At 42.2% G+C, this 21,139-nt stretch overlaps 1 protein-coding gene across 1 annotated transcript in view; it reads right to left on the bottom strand.

Moving 5' to 3' along the window:
* The window catches only part of LOC124556835, a 139,214-nt gene that overhangs the window by 59,181 nt on the left and 58,894 nt on the right, over nt 1–21,139 (bottom strand). Inside the window, exon 2 of the mRNA XM_047130852.1 lies at nt 9,838–9,939. Within this exon, the coding sequence (XP_046986808.1) occupies nt 9,838–9,939 (102 nt within the window). The remainder of the gene's footprint in view (nt 1–9,837; nt 9,940–21,139) is intronic.

Raw genomic sequence — 21,139 nt, 5'->3', positions numbered from 1 at the left:
AGCCGCTGTAGCCTGGAAAACAAAATGGTGTGACCTTCCTTGGGGGTAAATCCTCTGTCATCGATCATTACAAAAATGACGGAAAACTACGTTGATATCCTCATAGATGGCCGACCAGTCTGAGCTCTTTTGGACTCTGGAGCATCATATTCAGTCAATTCGGAGAAGTATTTCCACCAGTTGCAGAAAATCACATTCGTCGACAGCAAAAACTGTCGGCTGAAGGTGGCTAATGGGAAGTATGTACAACTTACAGAAAGATGCATCATTTCAAAAATGGTTCAAATGGCTCTGAGCACTATGGGACTTAACTGCTGTGGTCATCAGTCCCCTAGAAATTAGAACTACTTAAACCTAACTAACCTAAGGACGGCACACACATCCATGCCCGAGGCAGGATTCGAACCTGCGACCGTAGCGGTCACCCGGTTCCAGACTGTAGCGCCTAGAACCGCACGGCCACTACGGCCGGCGATGCATTATTTATGTCTGTATAACTGGCCACACACAGCACTTTGAGTTCATCATCTTACAAGAATGCAGTCACGAAGTCATTCTCGGATGGGACTTTCTGTAAGATTCTCAAGCAGTAATAGATTGTGATTGCTCGAAGATTATGTTAGACCAGATAAGAGGCGGTGGAGAGGAAGATACACATCATAGTGTATGGAGACTATGTGTGGTACGATCATTCTTGCAGCCAGTGCTGCAGAGGTAACTGTCATGTGTGATGCCACGCATCAATCTATGGATCTCATAGTGGAATGTAATAGAAGAATATCACTGGAGAAAGACTTCTTCATTACAGCTTCTGTTGTCGCATTTAAAATAGATTTGGCGAATTGTGGGTAGTTAACCGCTGCAAAGAGTCACAGATCCTTCCAAGACGCATGTGCATAGCAAACACTGAGCCGTGAATTGAAGAGCAGCTGAACATCATAGAGACCTCCCGTAACGAGTCAACAATTGAGATTATCACTATCACTACAAGACAAGATCCTCAAGCTCTGCTATCGCCAGACCTAACAAAGGAACGACAGGAGAAGCTACTTGTCATTCTTCAAGAGTTCTCTAAATGTTTCGATCCACAGGTGAAAAGCAAGCAAACCGTGTGTCAGCAATGGAACGCAAAATAATTCGTGAAGAGATAGACAAAATGATGAAGGATGATGCCAGTCAGCCATAGTAGAGCCTATGATCGTCACCGGTGGTTCTCGTCAGAAAGAAGGCGGTTTTGTGTCGATTACAGGAAACTTAATAAGGTAACTAAAAAGAATGTTTCCCTCTTCCACGAATCAGTGATACACTGGACTGTCTGAAGGGAGCTAAGTTTTTCTCAATCGTGGACCTGTACTCAGGGTACTGGCAAATCGAAGTAGTTGAGGCTGATCGTGAGGATGCTGCTTTTATCACCCCTGAGGGCTATATGAATTTAAAGTAATGCACCAGCAACTTTCAAATGGGTGATGGATAATCTTTTACGCTACTTCAAGTGGACATTATGTTTTTGCTACTTAGATAACATTGTAGCATTCTCCGAAACATTTGATGAACACATAAAAACACCGAGAGCTGTTCTTAAGTGTCTCAGACAAGGTGGCATAAAACTTAATCCAAAAACGTGTCTCTTTGGAGCAACAGAAATCAACATACGTGGATATCTTGGGTCAAACGAAGGTGTGTTGCTTGATCCAGAGAAGGTGAGAGCTACAACGGAATTTCCTATTCCTAAAAATAATAGTGATGTGAGAAGCTTCCTTGGACTCTGTTCTTGTTACTGGCATTGTATTACAGACTTCTGTACCAAAGCCAGGCTGTTCCAAGTGTTGTTATAAGCTGATGCTAAATTTATCTGTGATAAACCTCAACAAGATTCTTTCAATACTCTGTAAATAGCTCTGACGACTAACAATGTACTTGGTCTGTATGATGGGAGAGCACCTGCCGAGATACGTATAGATGGCACTGGGTATGAGATTGGTGCCATTCTGGTACAAATTTCAGATGGAAAAGAGAAGGTAATAGCTTTGCTTCCAGGACACATACAAAAGCCGAGAGAAACTACTCAACGACTGAACGAGAATTTCTTACTGTTATCTGGGTCATTTGTAAATTTCGACCGTATCTCTTTGGAAAACCATTGACAGTTGTTACAGATCGTTATTCGCTTTGTTGGTTGACAGGCTTTAAGGACCCATCAGGATGACTTGCCAGGGCGGCACTACATCTTCAAGAATACGACATTACCACAGTGTACAAAAGTGGAAGAAAACATCGAGACGCAGACTGCCTCTCAAGAAACCCCATGGAAGATCATCAGGAGAATGATGCAGATAGTGACTGGCTCACTGCACTCCATGATCTCTCCGATGAACAGAAGAAGGATGTCAAGTTATTACAAATTATACATGCTTTAAAGCACTCAGAGGACGTGAAAGTAGACTTTAAGGTAATTAATGGATTACTTTGCAAGAAAAACTTTGAGCACTTTGGAATGAGGTGGCTACCAGTGATTACTAAATAGATGAGCTTAGATGTTCTCCAGAAATTTCATGACGCACATGAGGCTGGTCATTAAGAATTTATTAAGACATACAACAGAATCCACAAGAGATTTTTCTGGCCGGGATTATTTAGGAGTGTTCGTCACTATGTGTCACACTGCTGAGTGTGACAGAGAAGACAGGCGGTTCCTCAGAAACCACCTGGACAACTCATACCAATTCCACCAGCAGGAATGGCTTTCCAACATGTTGGGATTGACCTCCTCGAACGATGCCTGGCGCCTTTTAGTGACAATGAATCGAGTATTGTTTGCACTGAATATCTAACATGCTATGCCATTCCAAATGCTGTGAAAACAAGTGATGCATCCAAGGTAGCCACATTCATCATGGAAGGTATTGTATTAAAACACATTGCCCAAGGATCGATAATTACGGATCGAAGAAAAAGTTGCAGTTGAACATTGTAGCAGAGGTAAACCATTGGTGCAACATTACACATCACATGAAGTCTGCCTACCATCCACAAACGAACGGCCTTACTGTACGCCTTAATAAGACATTGGCCGACAGCGTCGAGCAGAGCAACTGGGAGAGGTGTAATCTTTTGTGACACTCACCTGCAACGCCGCCAAACAAGAGACTACAGGATTTACGCCAGTTTTCCTCGTGCATGGGCATGAAGCAACTACGACGATGGACACTGTATTTCCGTTGCATCGTGGCAACATGGACGATGATTACATTGGCCAGGTATTATCCACAGCTGAGGAATATCGATAGTTAGCTTAACTCCGCTGGCTGCAGGCTCAAGAAAATAGTCGCCGAGGGTATGATGTGAGTCATCATCCTGTTGCCTACCAGCCTGGTGGCCTCGTCTGCGTCTTCACTCCGGTTCGGAAGGTTGGTCTCTCTGAGAAGCTCCTCAGACGCTACTTTGGACCATATAAGGTTATAAGACAGTTATCTGACGTTACTTATGAAGTCGAAGACTTCGACCCCAGCACGAAACGGCGAAAGATTAGAGAAATGGTCTATGTCCTTCGAAAGAAGCCGTATAGGGGTTCAACATCCCAGGATAAATTCGTTGCCCTAGCATCACGCAACAAGCCGGAAGGTGACAAAAGCCGTAATGTTGAAGTATGTTCTAAGAAGTCCACTTTCAAGAACTAGTGTTCTGAAAGGTTCTGTGGATGTAAGCATACTGTGTAATCTTCCGGCCGGGACAGTTCGCTCTGTGCTCTTGTGTACGTGTGTTACTTCAGTTCTCAATAAATCTTCGTTGAGTTAAATCTAGTGTTCGTTATTCAAGTAGCTACCAAAAGGGCACCCGATTCTCGCTAGCTACGTGACAATATAATTATGAAAAGATACGGTATGTCTTTTAGTTCACCTGGGTGAAAAAAGAATTACGATATCTTAAAAGGTTTCGAGAATATCTAAGATGAACAATGTACGGTACATAAATTGTGTTCGAATTGTATTATCATCTCGGTCTCCCTCTACGATTTTTACCCTCCACGCTGCCCTCCAATACTAAACTGGTGATCGCCGGCCGAACTGGCCGAGCGGTTCTAGGCGCTACAGTCTGGAGCCGCGCGATCGCAACGGTCGCAGGTTCGAATCCTGCCTTGGGCATGGATGTGTTTGATGTCCTTAGGTTAGTTAGGTTTAAGAAGTTCTAAGTTCTAGGGGACTGATGACCTCAGATGTTAAGTCCCATAGTGCTCAGAGCCATTTGAACCATTTTGAATAAACTGGTGATTCCTTGATGCCTCAGAACATGTCTTACCAACCGATCCCTTCTTCTAGTCAGGGTGTGCCACAAATTTCTCTTCTCCCTAATTCTGTTCAATACCTCCTCATTAGTTATGTGATCTACCCATCTAATCTTCAGCATTCTTCTGTAGCACCACATTTAGAAAGCTTCTATTCTCTTTTTGTCCAAACTATTTATCGTCTATGGTTCACTTACATACATGGCCATACTCCATACAAATACTTTCAGAAACGACTTTCTGACACTTAAATCTATACTCGATGTTCACAAATGTCTTCTTACAAAAAAGCTGTCCTTGCCATCCCCAGTCTACATTTTATACCCTCTCTAGTTTTGACCATCATCAGTTATTTTAAGCCAAAATACTAGAACTCCTTTACTATTTTAAGTGTCTCATTTCCTAATCTAATTCCCGAAACATCACCCGATTTAATTCGACTACATTCCATCATCCTCGTTTTGCTTTTGTTGATGTTCATCTTATATCCTCCTTTCAAGACACTGTCCATTCCGTTCAGATGCTCTTCCAGGTACTTTGCTGTCTCTGACAGCATGCGATATCATCGGCAAACCTCAAAGTTTTTATTTCTTCTCCATAGATTTTAATACCTACTCCGAATTTTTGTTTTGTTTCCTTTACTGTTTGCTCAATATACAGACTGAATAACATCGGGAATAGGCTAAACCCTGTCTCACTCTCTTCCCAACCACTGCTTCCCTTTCATGCCCCTAGACTCTTATAACAGCCATCTGGTTTCTGTACAAATGTGAATAGCCTGTCGCTCCCTGTATTTTACCCCTGCCACCTTCAGAATTTGAAAGAGAGTATTCCAGTCAACATTGTCAAAAGCTCTCTCTAAGTCTACAAATGCTAGAAACGTAGGTTTATCTTTCCTTAATCAATTTTCTAAGATAAGTCGTAGGGTCAGTATTGCCTCACGTGTTCCAACGTTTCTACGGAATCCAAACTGATCTTCCCCGAGGTCGGCTTCTACCAGTTTTTCCATTCGTGTAAAGAATTCGTGTTAGTATTTTTGCAGCCCTGGCTTATTAAACTGATAGTTCGGTAATTTTCGCATCTGTCAACATCTGCTTTCTTTGGGATGGGAATTATTAAATCCTTCTTGAAGTCTGAGGGTATTTCGCCTGTCTCATACAGCTTGCTCACCAGATGGTAGAGTTTTGTCAGGGCTGGCTCTCCCAAGGCTATCAGTAGTTCTAATGGAATGTTGTCTACTCCCAGGGCCTTGTTTCGGCTTAGGTCTTTCAGTGCTCTGTCAAACTCTTCACGCAGTATCATATCTCCCATTTCATCTTCATTTATTTCCTCTTCCACTAACATAATATTGTCCTCAATTACATCACCCTTGTACAGACCTTCTATATATTCCTTCCACCTTTCCGCTTTCTCTTCTTTGCTTAGAACTGGGTTTCCATCTGAGCTCTTGATATTCATACAAGTGGTTCTCTTTTCTCCAAAAGTCTCTTTAATTTTCCTGTAGGCAGTATCTATCTTACCCCTAGTGAGACATTCCTCTACATCCTTACATTTGTCCTCTAGCCATCCCTGCTTGGCCATTTTGCACTTCCTGTCGATCTCATTTTTGAAACGTTTGAATTCCTTCTTGCCTGCTTCATTTACTTCATTACCTTAAATGGAAAAGGCGTATTCAAGAACTAATGAAGCGCCTTAGTTCATATATATATTTGCAGTAACATGATTATATGAACGTATGATTTAAAAATAATGAAACCGCTTTATTCCACATATTTCCATTCACTAATAAGCTATGCAATTGTTTTTGAAAAGGACCCAAATTTAAGGTTAATACAGGCGGGGGGGGGGGGGGCAAAAATAGTGAAACACCAAAAACACAACGACACATTACCATGCTTAATATGGTGTAGGAAAACCGTTGAATTCAAAACAGCCTCCAGTCGTCTCGGAATTGATAAATACAAGTCTTGTATGGTTGCAAGGGAATCTCATACCATTCCTTCTGCAAAATAGTGGCAAGTTCAGGTAATGATAGTGGAGATGGACAGCGACCATGCACTCTTGCCTCCAAAAGGAACCACGAAGTCTCAATAGCCTTGCGATCTATTGACTGTTGTGGCCAGGGGAGATGTGCTCACAAAACAGGCTCGTAAGAGTGGAGCTGTGTGAACAGTGGTCCTGTCGTCTTGCAACACATTATCTCCAATGAGGAACAGACATTGTACCATGGCTTGGACTTGATCAATCAAAATGTTCACGTATTCCTTGGCAGTAATGCGACCTTAAAGAGTAATCATGAGGCCCATGGAAGACCACAATATGGCTGCCAAACCATCACTGAGCTCCCCCGATATTTCACTCTTGGGGCGTAAACGGCCAGATGTTGGAAACAGTGTGAATGAAGACTCATCCGACCAAATGAATTTCTTCCGATGATCCACCCTCCAGGTTATATGGCATCGGCACCACGTTTTCCTGTTACGAGCATTTGCAACACTGATATGTGGTTCTGGAATTCCTCCTCGTCCTGCAGTTCCCTGCTTATGGAACTCCCTTCGTGTTACTTTGGTGTTGTCAAGATTCGCCAGTATGACTTTCAGTTCTGCAGTGGCTTTTGTATTGTCGTCCTCTTATTACTCTGTATTTGTCATAATCCTCTTCAATGACCAGCTGTCACGATCACTCAACACACACTTTCGTCCGCGTCGTGGCTTTGCCGATGATGTTCTTCCACTTTCCCTGTATGCGGGACAAATCTTCGATACGATGCCTCTTGAACCACCGGGCACTTCGGCTCCCTTTGTTACGGAAACATCCATCCTACGAGCACCGAGTCTGCAACCTTGGCTAGCATCTGCATTTATGTTCAACCATTTTTTTTTCAACCCCTGTACTTTCACAACGCACAAGTGTAATACAAGCATTGTATCCGGTTTTAGTTTTCAAACACGTTGCAGGGACCACTTCAACAAATTGTATTTTGACAGCTGTTTCACAATACATACAATCGTTTATGCCCTTTGTCATTATCAACAGTTTCTGTTTTCTCAAAAAAAAATCAAAAAGCATGAACGTAACATTAGAACCATAAACAACCTCTACAAAGACTTAAAGTGCGTAACAGTATTGTCAGGTACGTGGGTACACTTATATTCAACAACCTGCCAGAACATGGGTAAAGTGATGTAGTTTAGAACCTTCAGCTATACTGAACAGTATCTCCACAGAAACTCCTGAAACTGTGAGCAGGAGTGAGCAAGGATGTCACACACACTGTTTTAAATGTCCATGTAATTTAATTTGCTCCTGGGTCTGCATTCCGAAACGGGTTGAGTAGGGCCAGAGCCACGGTTAACACCTTGCAGCAGCATTGTCTCAGACAAGTAATGCTTGTCTAGGAACCTGGACACATGCCTGTGGTTCTAATCAATGATGGTCATATTGTAGCTGCTATTCACGGGACAATTTGTAGTAAACTAAGATATTTGACAGACAGAAAAGAAAGCAGTCCGTTAGAGCCATATGTGACAATAATCTTGCGAAATCCATCGATTCCTTCTAAGGATGACCTCTTGTCTGATCAAAGGCAATAATACTCTAGCCACTACGTCACATTTTCCTCGTGCTCCATGATGCACATGGAAAATAGTCAAGTACTGCTACTGTGATGTATCATTACTGCCGTGCTCACTGGCAAGGCTGTTTCTAAGCTACAGCCAGGAGACGTCTCTCTTAGATGAGGGGAGGAACATGTGGCCTTTCAATGCTTGTGTCTTACAAGAAAGACTTCATAAAGAGGGAGACTGTTGTGTTAAGCAAAGAGAAATTCCTTTTACAGTATAAAGGGCTTCTTCACAGGCGGATATGTATCGCCAAACCCCTATTGTCCGAGAATTGGCAACATGTGAACCTAACTAACATGGAGTCCAAATTAGTATAGTGCGGCACTGCCTGTACAAGACGCAGCTTATAATAAACTGATGGTACATGCTGGTAGTTGAATTGTCGTCTCTACTAGGCTTTTAGTGTATCCTATGGCCTACACTACAAACAGTAAGTGTGGGATTAATTTCCTTTATACTGTACCATAATCCACGAAGTTCAAATGAACTATGAACAACCTACTGGTACATAGGGACTTCAGAAACTATGTTACTCGTGTCATTCCAAACCAAGACCATTGCGCAGCAAGGGTCGCGTATTATCATAAGAGAGTACGTGCTCTGGGTTTCCTGCACGTACCGCAGTCCAGGAAGTTCATGGGAACTATAAAATATCCGGTGTTATGTAGGGACTTCAGAAAGTAAGTTGCACATGTCCTCCCATACCAAGACAGTTGCGCAACACGAGTGGCGCACTGTCGTAAGAGAGTAGATGTTCAGAGTTTCTTGCGGAGACAGTTCTGCTGCAGTGCGAATAACAGGTCTATCACGGTGTGGAACTAAAATTGGGCACCAAGTGGAGACGTACTCCAGAGTAGAAGTACGCGGGACGGTACGATTCTTGTGGGAAAAAAACGACTAAATGGCACACATATTCACCATGAAGTTCTTGGCGAAATATGGGCAAAACGCGATATTGCATCGCGCTGTGGTGAAATTATGCCAAAAATTTGACAAAAGTCTCACTGGCGTGGGTGATCCTTTTCGGGAAGTCCACATTTTTCACCATGCGATTTCAATGTTTCGCAAGCTGAAAGAACATTGAGGGGGGGAGGGGGCGGGGGGGGGGGCGGGGAGAAAATTTCCAAACGGTGAAGGTGTTCACACTGAGATTCTCGAATGGCTCCATGACCCTAACAGCATGCGGGACAAATGCTGTGTCGGGCGCTGATAACCTTGCTGTTGTGCGCCCTAAAACACTAATCATCATCATCACAAATGCTGTGGAAGAAGACACATGGAGAGGCAAGAATGCTCCTCTAACGGTTACAACAAACGTCAGTAACGGCATTGTGTGATATACTGTTCAGGCTTACACTGTGTCACTAAGCTGTACCCAGTGTAATTGGAAACTGTGTCCTAAAATCATATGATAGTGAATTAAATTAACAAGATGTTACGTTGTAGGTCTACCTATTTTCCATCTTGATATTTTCTTTATGTGTATTCGTACTAACAGTCTTGTGGTAATTTAAGAACTTAACTAGTCATTGATTATCTCAATGATTAAATCCACAGTTAAAATTTTCTGCAATTTCATAAACTGCAAAAACACAATTCCAGTTTGGAGAAATTCATTCAAAACGCTTGAGACATAAGAAAAGAAAAAACTTTTTTCTTCGCCATATGCCAAGAAGGTACAGTTTAGAAAATTTTCTTCAAAATAGAATTGCTTTTCCAGGTAGCACAAGAGTGGACTTGCAATACCATTTTGTATCAGCAAGTCTACTCCACGTAGCTGCTCTCTCCCCTTATCCCTCCATCTGCACCCATACAGTCCAATCCCAGCTCTGTATGACAACAATGGAAGATTAAACCAACATTTTTTTAGCTACATTAAAAAAAGTTTTGTTCTTAAGATGAAGTAAACAACTCATGAGTAAAAATACTTACTAGGATAATGTTTCAGTTGTTCTAAGTATACAGCACCCATTGATTCAGTCATTAGGAGTTCCACTTGCATGGTGTCATCTGAACAGTGGACCTTGTACTGAACTGTAACATAAAACCGATACGAATATTTTAGCATAATAGTATAATAACATTTTAAATAATACTAATGAATCATTATAGCCGCCATGTACCAAGTTTCATATATCTTACGATGGGAACGTGCTGTCTGTACCTCTTTGCTCATGTAAATCGTGCTATAATGTTCGTCACTGATCACATAACGTAGGAATTTCTGACTCGTCCAGCAATTGTTGTATAAGGAATAGGTACTACTGCATCAGCTATCACTAGGTCCCAGAGATCTTGAACAGAGTTCTACAGAATATAATTTTTTTTCTACTGATTTTTTTGTGTTTAATCCAGTTGTCTATCTCCCACAGGGAGACCAGACAATGCACTGTTCTGTGTTTTTAATCCAATAGAGATATTGCAGAAAGTACGTTATTACTGTATTATACTGACCAATAAAATTACATTTTAAACAACAAAGTTCCTTCCACTGAACTTCTGGTCCAGAATGAGTGAAAAGTAAAAAAATCATGCTCTCTTTTGTCAATAAACTATAACTGTTGTCGCAGTATTTCTCGCCTGTCGAATAAATTGCATACTATCATTCAACAATTTTTGGAAAGTTTTATTAATGCCTTAAAAATCGAATTTCTGAAGGTCTTGTTGGTAATTAGGATTTCAACATAAGCAATACATAGGATTTTTACATTCAGTAACCACGCATCAGAAAACTGATAGACTTAATGGCCGTTTTCTGCGGAAGCGATGCACGTCTCATCTTCGGAAATTACGGAGCATCGAATTAATACATTAGACGTACTGTTTCTATTGCTGGCACAAATACGCATCATGACGCTAAATAACGGCAGCGGTAGCAGTACTCAGTGCATCAGGATATTTTATTTTATCGTAGTCTTTTCTGACTTAAACATTGGTTTTCGATGGCGCTGCCATGTGAAGAAAGATCTGTGAGAGATCTGCCCGTATTACCACTAAAAAAAGAGTAATAAGAGTGTGTATTAAATACCAGATACGGTATTTCTTTGCAAATTTATTCAGTAGAAATTAAAATTTATGCGTTATGTAGTCGGAAGCTTAATATAACCGTAAGCAGTAAATGCTGTGCTAAACGCAGTGAGAGTTTGAGAGGAATCCTATTGTACGGGCACGGCGGTTTGAAAATTTCTTGGGAGCGATTTCTGAATAACTGTAACAGTCAATGCTATGGATGAGCGGAAGCATAATGAAAATCCGGGATCCAGTCATCATTCATGCAAAACTTGTACGCTAATCAGGACCAGCGAAATTCTGAAGCATTACAGTGTGACCCATTTGCCACAACGCGTCGTCAGTGGTTACAGATGATTACTGTCGCAATTTTGTTACGCATTCAAGCAGTAGGATTATACGCGAGGAAGTGACAGCATATTTATAAAATAGATTGGTTGGTTGATTTGTGGGAGGGAACCAAACAGTGAAGTCATCGGTCCCATCGGAGGAGGGAAGGATGGGGAAGAAAATCGGCCGTGCCCTGTCCAAGGAACCATCTCTGAATTTGCCTGAAACGATTTAGGGAAATCAAGGAAAGCCTAAATCAGAATGGCCGGACGCGGGATTGAACCATCGCCCTCCCGAACGCGAGTGCAGTGTGCTAACCAATGCGTCACCTCGCTCGGTTTTATAAATGAAAGGCTCGGTTCTGCAGAGCTAATCTTACTCCACTATTGCCGTCACTTGATTGTTAGGAGGTCAGCAGAGCGCTCTAAGCGTAGTTATTGTTGTAATACTTAGAATTTGCGCGGAGTTCGAGAGGCAGAAGATAGAGAGAATAAATAACGGCGGAACAATGTTACACTGAAGCCTCACATAAACGCTGTTTTACAAGCACACATGAGGAAGCAACAGAAATATCAAGTCAGAGTCTCGTGAACGACTCAGCCTGAAACGATCATAAGATATGAAATTATGCTCAAGTTCATCCATTACTTTCAAGTGACAAAAAGATAGTATGTTCAAGTACTAAAAAGCGACACACAAGCTTATACGCAACTGAAGATGATAACAGCAGAAATGGCGTGCCAAAGTCATTTATTTGCATGTACATCGTCATGAGAGGCAGAATTTCCGTATGGACGCAGAACAAACAAACAAGGACATTTACAGTATCAAATATCGGAAAGGGCACGCCTTTTCATCGACGTTAGCAATACTAAGATCGTTGTGTCTTTCAGTTACTCCAGTTTCAGAAGAAATGATTGTGCTGGATACGCCAGATGGAGAGCACGAACCAAAGGTCAGAAGGTCTCCCCACGCGCACCACCTGCGGTGACTAACGCATTACTCTCTTGCGTGAGAGTAGAAGTCTACAGAACATTGAAGGAAAAGTAGCGAAGAAGAACCGAAGACGTGTAAAGAAACCGACTCGGTCAGTAAGTACTCGAGGTAAGGATGATGCCAGCATATGAACTAAACGTAGCCCATCGTGGCTTCAAAAAGTAGCCCCAGATACTATAAATCTATTAAAGCAATCAGTAAAAACTGCAGTCGAAATCACAAAAAGTCCAGCAACAGTTATAATGTGAGAATCTGACTAAATATTTGAAAGTATTATGGACAAGGATTAAGAAAACGTAAATTCCACTCAATCTCGAAGCCACGGGAAACAGAGAACAAGCTCATATTGGACAGTCATGGGGAAAAAATCGTTGTAGCATTGTTTTAAGAGCTATCCCCGCACTAGCCCCAAGTGATGTACAGAAATAACATCAAAATTCAATCAAGCTGGACGGGAGTTTGAATTCTGCTCCTTTCAAAGGAAATGATCCAGTTCTCAAAAGTCAGCCATGAAACAGAACGCAAACGAAAGACACTTTTTGTTTAGAAGAAGACAAAAAATTAGATTTCAGTACAGAATACCACGGCATTTAATACCTTATCCAAGTAGGCCTATGCACACTCCAGAAAATCTGATTTCATTCATGTCATGAAGGTTTGTTTCAGTTCTTGAATGCCTGCTCTGAACGTTCAACGTACTGTATTCGTGAGTTATCAAAAGAAGTTATATGTTCAGGGGGCTTGTTATCAGTACGAAAAAATTTATGTGTGAAAGACAGCATTTTTGTAATTTATAGTCCAGCTAATGTGCCATATTTTCGAAGTACGAAGACGGTTACCGAGATTTCTATTCTACAGACTTGTTCTGTAGCATCCAAACTCCACAATTAGTGTATGATATCTGAACATGCAACGATAATTTCACAATGTTACTTCAACTGTACGTCTATGGTGAAATGCAGGCGAAACAAACCCGATGTGACTGTGATAGTAATACTGGCTATTGAACGTAAAATGTTGAATATGCTACTCTTTATTGGTGATTTCTAGCGTTTATAGTGTACACTGAGACACTTGGAATAAATATTTTGTATTTGCTACTGTCGTAACACTTTCGCTATTAATTCTGTCACGGAGACCGTCAGCGGAATTTCATGGCAATGCTCAGCTTGAGCGACCGATGCCAGCTTAAAAAGGAAAAACCGAGAAAATGAAACATTGGTCGTAGTCATGCAAATTAAATGCAGAAATAATAATTTTTATAGTTACACTATCATTATTTGTTAAACAGAACTTTCCATTGTTCTTGTGAAGATCTGTAATGCAGTAGTTTTAGAAGTACAACAAGATATTCAGTTGTCTTTTACACGCTGCTGTACAGGTAGTATATATGAACGAATGGAGTAATCGTCGTCCTAAAAACTTCACCTTTTCACAACGTTAATGTGGCTTACGTGCTTTTATCAGTTTCATCCTCTTCACATTTGTATCCTCACCATCAGCAACAGCACAGCCGTAACTCTATCGTCTGTAGGTGTTTATTAGAGTCATTTACACATGAACGTTACACGTATTACAGTTACTTTGCGGAGGTACTAGCTAAGTGAAATAACAGTTAAACTGTCGCCAGAAGAAGCATGTCCAGCGGCAACTCATCTCCCAGAGGGCTGTCCTTCACCAGCAGTGAGAAGCGTCTCCTTCACTGTTTCAAAACGCATCATTAGCCACGTCAGAGGCTGCGAAGCTGGCGTCACCGCTGGAAATGCCACGTTCGTTCCATGCTCACGAAGACGGCTCGTACTCGTACCGTCTACATCGCCTGCTGTTACCGAGACAAGGCACGTGCTTTATTCTACCGGTGGGAACCAAACCTGTTAACGTGATTCTGAACATACTGCAGTGTAGTTGTTACGCCGTGAAAGCTGGTGGTAGGTAACCAGAAGCCATCTTGCGGAAATGAACTAGTCTTGCTGTGGGCCTCTCACTGTGCTCTTACTCTCCTAGCTGCTTTTGTTTCCCTCAGGACGCCGGCATATATCCGGACTGAAGACACAATTAACTAGAAATTCAAAGCTACACCGCGATGAACACGCGCACAGATAGCTGCTAATTCTAAAACAGTAGATCCAAACAGTTCGTTCACTTAAACACTCTCCGATAAGTAAATGTGGTGAGCAATTTTTACATGCGTTAAGTCACAAACAGGTTTCAGCAACACAGCTGTGTATCTGGCAACACAGCCACTACCGTTACACTGGGATCTAGTCTAGAAGCAGATGTCTGAATAACATTCTATACGAGTGTATCCTTACTTGGACGTAGCTGATGACCATTGCCCGCGACACTGACCAGCAACACTCTTCATACATGTGGGATATTATGCTAATAACGTCTAATATCACGATGTTTCCCTTGTTGACCCTTCACCCTAGTGCATTCATTACCTACGAAATACATGTGTATTCGTAGTTGCGAATACGAACAAGAGAATGATGACAATGACAATTTGTGCCGCACCGGGACTCGAACCCGGATTTCCCGCTTTAGGCAAGCGGTTGCCTAAAACGCTTTGGCTATCCGTGCACAATCCACAGTTAGAACCAGACTTCCATATGTTGTCGTTCTTGCGTCACAACCTGTACTCGTACACACATTACGTACTTCCCTCACAAGGGAGGACATTTTAATTGGAAGTCAATGCCTGGTATCGGCGAATAAATACGATACTGCACTGCAATATCGTAATTACCTACGAAAGCTCATACCTACTACGCCAGATTCCACTAAGCCCGATTGTTGCTCCCAGCGTACCCTGACATTCCATTTCCAAATACAGTTTCTTAAAAGACCCATCTAAGGTTACACGTAATAGATAACATTAGGTAAATTCAATCCACATTAATGGTTAACTCCTATTGCTAACTGCCTGAATTATTGTAGCATAATTTTCCTAAGCAGCCCGCCGTAATTTTTGTATCTGATGTCTGGTAGACAGATATAACTATCGGATGTGCATGCTGGGACAGTCATTTGAAATGTATGGGAATTCACAGGTATTCCAGAGTATTTCCGTGCCACGACAAAGCGGCTGCGCCGAACGCACGGTGCTGGCCCGTGAGTTGTCTATCGACTGACTACTCCTTCGCGTGAGGATAATGACAATAGGAAAGTGCGATGGAGATATATCCTCGGCTATGACCCCTCAAACGCAGAGATGATTTTCGCCAACATGATTGGTTTATTGGAAGTAACTGAGAACCAAGAGTCGCCTGACGTCGTCAGGGGTACGTCTAGGCAATTGGGACCTTTCCATATTTTCCATACAGATATTTCGGACCTGCTTTTGTGCGTTTTGCTATGTGGGATTCAGGTGTTTTCTGGGCTATTTTCGCAGGCGGCGTGTAGACTGCAGACGTGATTAGTGACAGACTGATTGGTCGCCAAGAGACCATAGACTCTTTTTTGGTCTACGGGTTGTTCAGCTTCTAGGTACAGCCTGGGACGAACCAACTTCTTCTGAAAATTGAAAGACGGCCGAGGTGGCCGAGCGGTTCGGGGCGCTTCAGTTCGGAACCGCGCGACTGCTACGATCGCAGGTTAGAGTCCTGCCTTGGGCATGGATGTGTGTGATGTCCTTAGGTTAGTTAGGCTGAAGTAGTTCTAAGGGACTGATGACCTCAGATGTTATGTCCCATAGTTCTCAGAGCCATTTGAACCATTTTTGAAAATTGAAAACATCACTCACTCCTGTGTCCGCGTGTAGCACGCACTTTACTTTGTCGAGGATATTTCAGTGTTCTTCATTTCCTCAGTTTTTTAGTTAATATCATTCTCTTATACTTAAAATTTCGTGGACCTAGATAATTTCCATATTTTTTCGCATGACTGTTTTATTCCATTTATCACGGGGTGGGGGGGGGGGGGGGAGGGGGGGCATTTCAAGATGATGATGCATTAAACTGCACGTTCTGGACCAGTTCTCTTCTTGGTGAATTTTGTTGAACACAAGAGAATCCAAACACCGAGTGATGTTTCTCGAACTGAATGCCCAAATCCGCTTGAAGATACGAGTATTTACGCCTTGCTTCATCATTTTGAGCTCTCTTATCTCTAACATATGATTCAAACGTTTAGAAATAATTATCTTGAGCGTCTCTCAGTTGCTAATTATAATAATTTATTCTGTAGTATCAGTATTATAACGTCAACGATTTGATATAAAGTGAATGCTTAGGGACAATTTTACTACCTGGAGAGATATAATATATATGTATTTCTGTTATGTTCTAAGATATTCATATAACAGACCACACTTTAATCAACAAATTAATAAATAAAATAAGTACTTACTTAGATTTATGAAGCTCGGCAAAATGGTAAATAACAATATGTCACATATCTCAAAATTCTATGGCTATATTAATAAGAAACCCAAAGTTGAAAGACAGGGGTGCATCTCCACTGACTGAATAATGTCTTTCATAGAATTGGCCTGAAACTTCTTAAAAGTCACAGAACTGAGGAGACGCATAGCACGCAATAACTTAGTGTCCTGTAGCACTGACACGACGTAACAAGATACGCTTTTTATACTTCGAAGACATCAGCTTAACATAATTACGCAACTTCATACAACATACGATTTTTCTGTAGCCGGCAATCACGTAAGCACGGAACTGGAAAACATAACAAACTCATTTGTGACTGCCGCAAGAGTGGCTAAAAAGAAAGCTGTTAAAGTCGCTACAAACCTGGAATAACATATTAAATGTACCACATTTGGTTCAGGTGAAGACGAAACAACCAACAAACATTTAATTTTTAAGAGGGCAACGAAATTATAGGTCATGAGAAGAAAAAGCACAGTAGTTGATCAAAGACACGTTGAGGGCACATTCAATGGTTTCTTCGGGTTCTATAAAACATCTGAATTACAAATATCGGGGTTTCTCTGCGACTTCTGCTTCTGAATTATGAAGCCTTCCGTATTTTCAAAACAGGTAACTATAAATACATATATAATGTAATTGAAGCAAGTACTAACTTACCTTATTGAACTGCAGTATAACCAAAGGATCCCTGTCTCGAATAAAACTTCAGGAAGAAGTAGAACGAATATATGCATTTTATGCAGAGAAATGAAACACTTTGTTTTTCCTACACTCGTTGCACAACTTTGAATATTCTTCAGCTCAGCGGAAATTCTTGATTCCATTATAATATCTCTCCAGGATGAAACCTTCAGCAGTTTCTTTGAATAAGGGAAAGGTATGCGAATATATGGCTTTTGTAATCTCATCAGGGAAATGTTTCACAGCTATCATTGCAAAGCCCACCTCAAGCTATCATGTTTGAATCGAGTTGATTAAACGTCTTTTCAATAGAACTTCAGTGTGCACTAATCTACTAAGGCAGACATTGTACTGTGTCATGATATGAAAACTTACAGTGTAAAAGAAGATCATTATTTTAGGTGGATTCTATTCCGTTTCTTATGTATATCCTTCTCATTTAATGTCTCACAGGTTAAGATAAACACGTTGGCGTACATACATGTGTGCTTTACGTATCTACACATGTGGCCAACGAACATTTGCGCAAGGTCAAATCGGTATAAATGGAAATGTCGTGTGGCTAGGGCCTCCCGTCGGGTAGACCGTTCGCCTGGTGCAGGTCTTTCGATTTGACACCGCTTCGGCGACCTGCGCGTCGATGGGGATGAAATGATGATGATTAGGACAACACAACACCCAGTCCCTGAGCGGAGAAAATTTCCGACCCAGCCGGGAATCGAACCCGGGCCCTTAGAATTGACAGTCTGTTACGCTGACCACTCAGCTACCGGGACGGACTGCTCAAATCGGTAAACAGACTGAGGGAAAAGATAAAGATAGGAAGACCAATGTTTCACTTTCCATCCTCATACATTTAGAAAAATTAAAAAAAATAAAACACCCCGTCTAGCATAGACGAAGACGCAGTCCTTCTGCAATCGGTTCTTTATATTCTTCGAGAACTGTGGTGGCGCTAGCTAATTCTTTCCGTGTTTGTTGTGATGGTCGGCATCCAAGGTCCAGAGGAGTGACAGTCCTGGGTTTCTCCTTTCTCTGACCAGACATGAGCCGCCTCCTTTTCCTCTCTCAGCACTTCCGCGCTGACGACACACAGGTTCGTAACGTATGGCTGGGCACATTACGATTGTGCCTTGTCCCTAAAGATGCCGGTAAGGTGAATCCGCAGTCGCGATGAGCCTTTCTGGCTTAGTGGTTGGGTTGTGTATCGGACGGGACCGAATCTTGGGGTGAAGCATCGGTGATGATGCACTAAGTTTGCTACTCACGTAGGACAACGCTAATGGCAGCGGCGATAACAGATGCAGCAACTTAAGCCGTAGCGTTCACTGCTACTTATCGGCCCTTTGAGGACGGAGTTGTTTTTGTTGCGTGGGTAGCTGTGCGACCTCGTCATAAACGGTGTACTTCTAACGGCCTCGGGCCGCAACCGCCATTGCTGATGTCCATTCTGGTCGGCATCCAGACATCCGGCCACAAACGGAAGCTATAGCGGATCGGTTGAACCAGTACACCGACCTGCGTTGTTAAGCAGAGCAAGTGTAGGAGTATACAAGACTGGTGTCGGTTGACGAGTCTCCTACTTATTGCTCTCAAAAGTGGAGTGTGGAAAAGCAGACTTGGAAAATGCTTAGTACCGTTAGGGTGATTCCATGATGATGCTACAGACTTTCAGGGATGATGGAGAAGGGTAAATGTAGCAATTTGAGGTAAGGGACGCTGGTCCGGAAGTGACCGAATCAGTAGGTATAAACGAAAATGTACTCAAGTTCTGCTTTAGCCTCGCACATCGCTGTAACTAAGGGCCGAAACTTCCGAACTTTGATCATGAAGCACAGAATTCCAGCTGAATTATCTATAATACTCTTAGATAGTTTTCCCTGTTGATGGCCTAGTAACGGCTCATGTAACTTGATGTCAGAGAGACAAAAAATCCTAAGTCTACGGTACAATGATAATGAGTTCTAGTTACCTGCACAAGTTGCACAAGCTGCTACATTTACAACAGTTGTTCAAAATGGCGTCCCCTAGTGCCCATGCAGGCATGGCACCGTCGCCCAAAATTCTGTCGTAGCCGTTATAACATCCCCAGTGTCGTTTGGACTGTATCGCAGAAATAAGAATTCTTGCCAGAAGATCCTCTTCGGTCTTGACAGACATCTCGCGCACATAATTTTTACGTGTCCTCAGAAAAGAAATCAAAAGGGGTGAGATCAGATAAGGCACTGACTCCGAAACGGGACCTTCTCTACCTATCCACTTTTCGGGGAATGTCTGGTCCAGATGTTCACGTAGACGAATGAAAATTTGGATATGTTTCCAAGAACGTCGGTAGTATGTCTCTGATAAACACCGTGTACGGTGACGCATTCAAACGTGGAGGAGGAAGAAACGGGCCTAGTACGTAACCAATGACTGTGCCTGCCTGCATGTTGACTGATAATCTGTATTGATAGCCCTCCACAATTGTAGCTTGGTGATTCTCATCGGTCCAAAAATGAATATTGCGACCATTTAGCATTCCTTCTCTGTTGAAACAGGCTTCATCCGTGAAAAGTATATACACAGGAAAGTAATAATCGACTACAAAAATGTTCAAATGTGTGTGAAATCTTATGGGACTTAACTACTAAGGTCATCAGTCCCTAAGCTTACACACTACTTAACCTAAATTATCCTAAGGACAAACACACACACCCATGCCCGAGGGAGGACTCAAACCTCCGCCGGGATCAGCCGCACAGTCCATGACTGCAGCGCCTGAGACCGCTCGGCTAATCCCGCGCAGCAATCGACTACAAGGCGCTGCATGAACCAATAGCTGAACACGAGACGATGTCCGAAGTACGTAATTTCTGTAGATGGTAGGGGTCTAGCTGCATCTCCAGTAATACTTCGCACACATTACTCTGTATAACATTCATTTCACGAGATACCGATCGAGCGATGATTGCAGCGCCTCATCCACTCGAGCAAGCACTGCATCTTCTGAGTCGGGCGACTGCATATTTCGTCGTCCTCCTCGGTCTTTACACTGTGGTACCAATTTCCCCGTTTCACTTAATCGTTGGAACAGGCTTAGAAACAAGGTGTTAGCCGGATGTCTTCAACGCGGATATTTTGTCCTTTACATCCTTCCCGCTTCTCTGTTCCTTCTATTTGCCTGTCCATACACGAAAATCATGTCTGCAAGTTCAGTCACCTGCCTGTCCTACCATCTTAGCAGCAATAGTACCGGTACTTGTATTCCACTGTCAGAGCTATCGGGACGATTTTCGTTTATATCTTTCGACTCGGACGTTTCCGGACAACGATAAGTCAAACTGATACATTTAACCTTCTTCATCACCCCTGGAAGTTTATAACGTCATCAAGGACTCACCCCGTACATAGTGGCTAAAGTGATTTATAGATAGTTTTCTGTTATAATAGGACATGATGACTTTATGAAAGCTAAAATTTTAGTAAAAGCTTTGGCGCTAGAGGACTGCAAACAGATTACACGCTGATATTTGGTCAGGGTGTCCACCACCGCTACCTATATTTTCTTCAAAAACGGGCTTTAAAATCCAGATACACATAATCTTATGGCCAAAGTAGGGTCTATGGGAGTGCGAGCTATGCTCCGTGTATTTAAGACATACATATCCCATGTGTTCAACTTCCGCATTAAACATGATGATTGGAAAGGTCCGTCATAGACGTCGTCAACTGGCGAATTCTCTGTAGGAGGTTAAGAATCCTGGCCCGACAAATCGCAAGGTACACCACGCATTGTTCGTCTCTTTCTATAGGTAATATTATTCTTTTGACCACTATTGGTCTAT

The sequence above is a fragment of the Schistocerca americana genome, chromosome X (genome assembly GCF_021461395.2).
Source record: "Schistocerca americana isolate TAMUIC-IGC-003095 chromosome X, iqSchAmer2.1, whole genome shotgun sequence".
In the NCBI taxonomy this organism is placed as follows: Eukaryota; Metazoa; Arthropoda; class Insecta; order Orthoptera; family Acrididae; genus Schistocerca; species Schistocerca americana.
This window is presented reverse-complemented; position numbering and strand designations above follow the sequence as displayed.